The sequence below is a fragment of the Chenopodium album genome, chromosome 22 (genome assembly GCF_948465745.1).
Source record: "Chenopodium album chromosome 22, dcCheAlbu1.1, whole genome shotgun sequence".
NCBI lineage: Eukaryota > Viridiplantae > Streptophyta > Magnoliopsida > Caryophyllales > Amaranthaceae > Chenopodium > Chenopodium album.
This window is the reverse complement of record NC_137855.1, coordinates 29,107,898-29,115,858: the sequence shown is the minus strand read 5'-3', so window position 1 is coordinate 29,115,858 and position 7,961 is coordinate 29,107,898. Positions and strand designations below refer to the sequence as shown.

The following is a 7,961-nucleotide window of genomic DNA, read 5'->3' as shown; positions in this document are numbered from 1 at the left end:
TAGAAAGTATAGTCCTCTATAAATTGCAAGTCCAATAACTATTAAAATTCATTATTCAATCAATCCAAACCAACCGTCCAACCCCATAATACTCTCCAAGTCTCCATACTTTCTGCTTAGAAAGCTAACTTAAACTTTCAAGAACAAAGAGAGTATACTATTTGCTTATTATTACTTTGAGCATTTGCTAAGACTAATAACCATGACAGTTGAGTTGGTGTTGATAGATCACTGGGCTAGTCCTTATGCTGTGAGGGTTAATATTGCACTACAAGAAAAAGGTATAACAAACTATAAATTCCTCAATGAAATTTTGCATGATAAAAGTTCACTTCTCTTAGAGATGAACCCGGTTCACATGAAAGTTCCTGTTTTAATACACAATGGAAAACCGGTTTGCGAGTCACTTGTAATTATAGAGTACATTGATGAGGTTTGGAAGGAGAACTTTCCAAGTTTGTTGCATGTTGAACCTTTTGACCGGGCTCGAGCTAGGTTTTGCGAAGATTATTTTGATAAAACGGTATTTGATTAATTTTCCCTGTATTGTTTCATATTTTTCTTTTGTTTTCGTACATGCACTTCGTAATTTTTCCAAAATACATAATCATATACTCTCTTTGTTTCCTTAATATTGCAACAATTACTCCACATGATTTTAGAAAGTTATACAAATATCGATAGCAACATTACCAAGAACTCGAGATTAGTATGATACGATCAAAACTATTGATTAATAATGTTCTATAAAACATAATTTCAATTTGGTAATAATAATTTCAATTCATTAAAGATAATTTCACCTTATAAAATTATATTTAGTAAAAAAAAAACATTTCAGTTCAATAACAATAAGTTCAATAAAGAAAAATATTATGTAGATTAGTAAGAATAATTTAAGTTCAATTAAAAAAATATAAGTATAGAAAAAATAATTTCATTTCAATAATAATAATTTCAGTTTAACAAATATAGGGTGAAGTGAACATGATCTTAGTCCATTTCAAAAAAGTTAATTAGTTATGATCAATTTAGTTAAGTTCAATTCAGATTAATTTAGTCCAATAAAATAAGGCCCTACTTTTGTTGAAAAAATATTATGGGATTATACCTCAATTTAAAAGATCAAATTTGTCTAATACGATGACATTTAAGAGGTAATGATATCTGATTAACCAAACAACTACGTAGTATTTCTTTTTTATTTCTATTCTTTCAATGAGTAATCTACCCTCAAGTGCATAAGAATCTGTATATGTTATTTCCTAGCTACTTGATCTATTATTTGCATTCAATTAAGCTATATTTAGTGTACCTTATTATTTTCGTTTATTATATTGATCTAATATTAATTTGATTAGATCCTACGTAGTATTTTATTTCTTTATTTAATTCTAACCCCTAGTTTGTGATGATTCTATGGTGTCATTCTTAATAAATGACAACATAACATGACGAGATGTCATGTTATGATTGGTCAATTTTTGACTTATTTTTAAATACCTAAATATACTATACATGTATATATAATTGTGAATACGTGTATTTTTTTATAGAATACGTAATTATAGTTTTTTAAAATCTATTTTAAACTTAATAAAATCATTTTCAAAAATTAAATTAGAATTACAATTTAGTAAACATAAAATCATCATTGTTCTTCGTTGTTCTTCATTCCGTCCAAAATTCCGACCAAAATTCTGACCACAACTCCAATCACAATTCTGACTAAATTTCGACCAAATTCTGACCAAAATTCTGTCCAAAACCCCATCCAATTTTGGGTACAAATTTCGTTTAGGGTTTGATTGATGATTTTGATTGATGTAAAAATCACTTTATTTGATAGTTTTGAGAATGGAAAAAGCCTTAGTCGTGTGTAATATGATGATGTGAAATGCTTAATTTTCATTTTTTTTAACGTCAATGGATAACGAGGTTTGCACTTCAATTTAGAATATGAGTTTGTTTTTTCTTTTTCGAACTGTTTGATCCAAAATTTTCATTTGCGATTTTTGTAATATGTTTGTGATTAGGTAATTACCTTTATGTAGTTAGGTCTTTACCTTTATTTATGTAGGTCATTATCTTAAAGTTTTAGCTATAATTTTAGGTTATTACTTGTACTTGGAATATGCTTGTGTGTAAGGCATTCATTAGTACTCGTAAATTTTGGTCATTAATTAAAAATTAAGTTTTATGTTTTAATTGGAATCTGCTCGTTCTCAAGAAAAATATATGAATTACCTAACAATTGCGTTTAGTAATCATAATTTTACACTAATCATATAAAAAAAAAATGATTTAAGGAATTTTTATCGTATCATTTTTGCAAAAAATATTTATGGTATCATTATCTTATTGTATTTTGAATAAGATATTTTTGAAATTTTTATCATAACATTTTAGCAAAAAATATTTATGAGATTATTATCTTATTATATTTTGGAAACAATATTTTTGAAATATTGGGCATATAATTTAGTGGCTATAATTTTGGGATATTCCTAAATTAGTATATTGTTCTTTATCAAATCCTGTCACGTTCTTAAGTAGAGTTTTACTTATTTTTCTTTTTTCACGTTCAATTGTGGAATCATAAGTCCTTCGATCGAATTAGGTACTGCTGAACTCCATTCATGGTCAAGAACGCATATGTAAGTGTGAAAACCAAACAGACTTTTTATCTTATTAAAAAAAATTACATAATCATACTTGCAATTTCATTTATAATATGATTTTTACACATAATAAAAGTAATTGATTTCTAAGGGTTGAATAATAGACAAACTCTAATTTTTTGTAGGGTGTGTATATAAATATTTATTTCTTATAGGCTTGTAATTTTCAAATTTTAATTGTATTTTTTTCGCCAACCCTGTTTGATTCGGAGAAGTGATGTGCGAATTTGGTATTCATCTGTTTGTGATTTTGGCATTTACCTGTATTCAAATTGTTTATTACCTAAAACGTATTTTTTGTTTTTTTTAATTGGATTCCGCTTGTGGTTAAGGCATCCATCTTTAGTTAATTTGGTCATCACCATGTCAATTAATGTTAATTTGTAATTGGATTTTGCTTATGCAGTAGGCATTTATGTGAATTTAATTTTGGCATTACCTTTTTTTTTTAATAGAAAATTGGCATTACCTAACAATTTAGTTAAAATTTTTAATTGGACAGAAAAAGAAAAAAAATGAAGCTGAGGAGGATGTGAAACAAATTCTTTCACAAATGTCAAACTTGGAGAACGATGTCTAAGAAATGTGATCTTCAATTGAGTCTTCATTGGCACAAATCATATCCAAGAGCGATGCATTTATCATGTCAAATGGTGGGGAATCATCCAAGCGTAGAGGATATTTTGCAAAGAGAGATGGTGGGAAAACCCCAACAATTTTAAATCGTTCTTGTTCACCATTTATTAACAATGATGGAGAGTTAATTGTTAGCTCACGCACTAAGCGTAAGCTAGAGGGAGGCACAAGTGGCGATGAAGGGGATATAGTTGAAGACAAAATTGTTGAAGAGATGATGGGTGAAGAAAAAATAGGTGAGGAAAAAAAAAATGAGGTAAAACAAGTTGAAGGCTCCGATATTAGATCCTTAAGCATTTTTGATATTCGTTTCAATAAGCCCCAATTTCCACCTGGCCTAGAAACATTGAAGGACCTTAAAAAGATGCAAAATTTGAAGGAATTAAAAGAAAAGGACAAAGTAGAAAGTCCTTCCATTAAAGTCAAAGCTCCAAAACAAAAAACAGGAACACAGGACATTGTAATCGAAGAACCCAAGTCGGTGCCCCATAGGAGGCGAAAAACAAGATCATTCAGTTCTCTTGTAGATAAGAATGCCATTTTGCAAAGGTAATATATGTCATAACCTATCACTTCGTTTATCATTAATTTATATAATTTTTTCATAATTTTTTTGCTTGAAAGAAGTTTTTAATATAATTTTGGTTGTGATATCCTCTAATAATAATTTTTACAGTCCCGATCATCATCATCAAAACCAAAAAAAAGGGAAAAGTAGCAATCTAGATCCAATAGCCGATCATGTAAGTTATTTGTGATCTATACAAACTATTGGCAGAATATTATTTTTGGTATTAAGTGAAGTTGATTAATATCATTACCTAACATTTTAAGAAATTCCCATTGAATTTGTATACTGCGTGGTGTAGCTTTCAATGGTTGTACATAAATCAACAATGAGCGCAGCCGAGAAGGATGACCAATCTCTATTAGATTTGGTAATCATATTTCAAATATTTATACTTAGTTGATATTCAACCCAATATGGTCTCCACGAGATAATACTTAGCGGTGTATGCAGATCCGTACATCAAATTAAAAACCAAAAAGGCATAAGAAAAGCATTTCAAATGATGCAATTCATGAAGAGGTGATGTTCTTCAAATTGTTTATCTATAATTGTGGTATAGTGTTAATTGGTGATAGCGTATTAGATGCAATATTTTTGTTTTGTATTATGCGGTATAGACCCATTATATTTTTGGTTATTGCCTATTAATGTTATTTATTTGTCTCTGGTTAGTAGTTGTACTAAAAGCAATGACTCTGTTTTATATTTTGTTTATGTTCTAAACTCTTGTGAAAAAAACGCAGGAACGAAACAATAGGATTGAAGTAGATAGTGGTGATGAATACGAAAACGAGACACGACGAAGCATTATAGGTGGCCGGTCACTTCCATTATTTTAGAGTTACGAATCACAACTTTCATCTGTGGAACGTCAAATATCCAAAAAGGTTCCAAAGGAATCAAATTGTGATGAATTTTATTGCGCAATATATAAACAATTTCATTGGATGGCCATAGGCGAATCTTGGAGTTTTTATCCAGATACGAATATAAGTGATCATGTATGCAATTTCTCTTGAATCTCCTTACAATTTTTTTTTTACACATGTTTACCTAGAATTTCTTGGTAACTAATTCATTTTTTCTATTGTAGATTATTATTGTGTACTTATATGATGTGCAGTTGAAATTAAAAGACAATACTAAGTTGATACTGCCACCAGCATTCCAGGTACTCTCATCATACCAAATTGTAAATTCAAATCCCCTTGTTTGATTTATTTGATAACAATGTGGAAGTCTGACAGGCTAAAGTCGTGTCACCTAATCAAAAGTATTACCTAAATCCTCTAACTAAAGTAGATAGGGAAGTAGGGTCGAATCCACAGGGAAACTGGTCTTTCTACTCCTAATTAATTAATATAATCTAAATTATTAAAGTAACCAAATTGTTGTTTTTAATATGAATCTATACTACGAAGATTAAGTTTAGGGAGAAAATCGATAATAAGAAGGCCTAGGGTCACAGGTTCACCAATAATTAATATTCCGGGAGGAAACATAACAATCAATTAATCAACATTGCACAAATAACATGATTAACAGGCTCTCGCAATTTATTAACCAACATACATCTAACAGGCTCTCGCAATTTACTAGATCTAAGTTTCTATTGAAAATAGCCTTTAATATTAAATTAACATCTGCTCGATTCATCAATTCAATATTGCTAAACATTCACAATCAAATTATATCTGCTCGATTCATAATCTAATTGCAAAGAATTAAAACAATTCAATAAGAAATTATCATGCAATATCAATAATCAATAATAACAAATTATCCTTTCATATTAATTATGGATCCCCATAAACCCTAGAATTAAACTACTCGGACATAACTAAATCTAAAGCATGCAAAGTAATAAAATAAGTCATAAGGAATTGGAAGGAAGAAATTACTGAAATTAATTAAAATAGAAATCGTACCAAGACGGCAGAATTACAAAGTAGTCAAGAACAAGGGAAAGTAGAGAGAAAAGTCTAGAGAGAGAAAATATTAAGTAGAGAGAGAAAGTAAAAGGGAAAGAGTAACCAAAATAATTATCCTAAAAACGTACTTAAACAAAAATCTAACAACTCCTAATTAGAAACTAAGTGTTTCATCAAACTCAGCTCCCCAGAAACACGCGCCCGATCGGGCGGCCGCCTTTTTGCTCGCATTCCCTCGCAGCAACGTCGCCCGATCGTGCTAGGGCTCGCACGATCGGGCGCGCCTGGCACGCACCATGCCACTTGCTGCTAGCTTGCCCGATCGGGACTATGCTTGCCCGATCGGGCCCTTGTGGTTCCTCAAGGCTTGGACTTCGATCGGGCTCGATTCCTCGGCCCAATCCGGATCTCCTCTTCTGGTCTTGAGTACTCGGTCCAAACCTCGGTATTCCAAATACCGAGCCCTTAATCACCGGCTCGATGATTCTAGCCGGCCTTGGGCTTCAACGATGGTCGTGCTCCTCCAATGCTCGTAGTTGCTTCATAAAATCCCGGGAAAATGCTCCAAAGGTGCAATTCCCTACAAAACTCAACCAAAACTACGAAAACACTAGAAAACACATCTTAGTAATAAAAGTGGCTCTAAAGAGCAGAAAACACTACTAATTATGACCAAGGGACGGGGGTAAAATACTATATAAAATAGACATATCAAACTCCCCCAAGCCAAACCTTTGCTTGTCCCTAAGCAAAAAGCTCATCAATGAACATATAAAACATGCCTCACCCCAATAATAAAATCAAGCACAAACGATTCAAGGCAAATCAAACGAATATGCTTCAACATCAATCAATCTTATTCATCTAATCACCCTTCCTCCCCAACAATTGTCAAATAAAGCAAACCACAAGAGCATATAGAATTCAAGACTAGTGTTCACACACTCAACTCTCATTTATGTGGCGAGTAAAAGATGTACTCGATCGCTCTCCGTCCCAACCCCTTTATGTGAACAATGCCCTCCCAAACTCACACACTCGTGTGTTTAAAAAGACATACACTCAACCTAATAGTCGACTCCACTACTAGAAAACTGCTGTTTTCCGACGGAAAAAATCCCTCGAAAACACGTCCGACGGAATTCCGTCGGAAAACCTATTTCCGACGGAATTCCGTCGGAAAACCCTTTGTAGGAAAATCAACCTTTTCCGTCGGAAACACTTTTCCGACGAAAATTCCGACGGAATCCTTTCGTCGGAATGCATTTTTGGGCACTAGCAAAGTCCGTCGGAAAGTTCCGACGAACACAAATCCGTCGGAAAATTCCGACGGAATTTCCGTCGGAAACTGATTTAAAGAAATTAAAAAAAAATACGCCACGCCACCAGGGGCGCGGCACATCACCACCTCTGAACACCACCAACCCTAAGCCCAAACCGCCACTCCCTAAACTAACCAAGATCCATCCACCACCACCACCAAACCCTAACCCAGACCCACCCAAATCACCCACTTATCATCATCAAACCCTAACCCAGATTCACCAACCACCACCACCGCACCCTAACCCAGATTCACCAACCACCACCACCGCACCCTAACCCAGATTCACCAACCACCAGAACATCTACCCACCTAACCATAACCCACACAAACAAGCCCAGATCTACCACCCCACCCTTACAAATTCGGCCAAACCCCCAACCTAAGCAAACCACCCCACCAACCACCTAAAAACCACCACTATGGCCACCAAAAACAACAGTCACCACCAAAAATTAACAAAAAAAATTAAGGAAAAAATTAAATATCCTTAACCATTACCCACAAAACCTAAACTCCAACAACAACCACCTTCCACCACCAGAAATTGTAAAAAAAAATCTGATAATACAACAAAAAAAAAAAAATCAAAATTGAAAAAAAAAAGATACATACCTTAATTTGACCACACGTAACCTTGAAATTAGGTTTAAAAGGCCAAATTCGACCATAAAAACTCTAGCTCTAGAGTTTTCATGGTCGAATTTGACCCAAAAACCTTTGTTTTAGGCATGAATAGAGAGGATAAGGGCGAAAAAATGAATATTGTTGTTGATGTTGATGCCGGTGATGGTGGTGTTGATGTCGATGTTGCTAGT

General features: G+C 33.1%; 1 protein-coding gene across 1 annotated transcript in view; it reads left to right on the top strand.

Annotated features, from left to right (window-relative positions):
* The first annotated feature begins 202 nt into the window (after positions 1-202).
* LOC145605985 (putative glutathione S-transferase) overlaps positions 203-7,961 on the top strand; it is a 31,990-nt gene continuing 24,231 nt past the window's right edge. The window contains exon 1 of the mRNA XM_081662053.1: positions 203-523. Coding sequence (XP_081518179.1) covers positions 203-523 — 321 coding nt within the window. The remainder of the gene's footprint in view (positions 524-7,961) is intronic.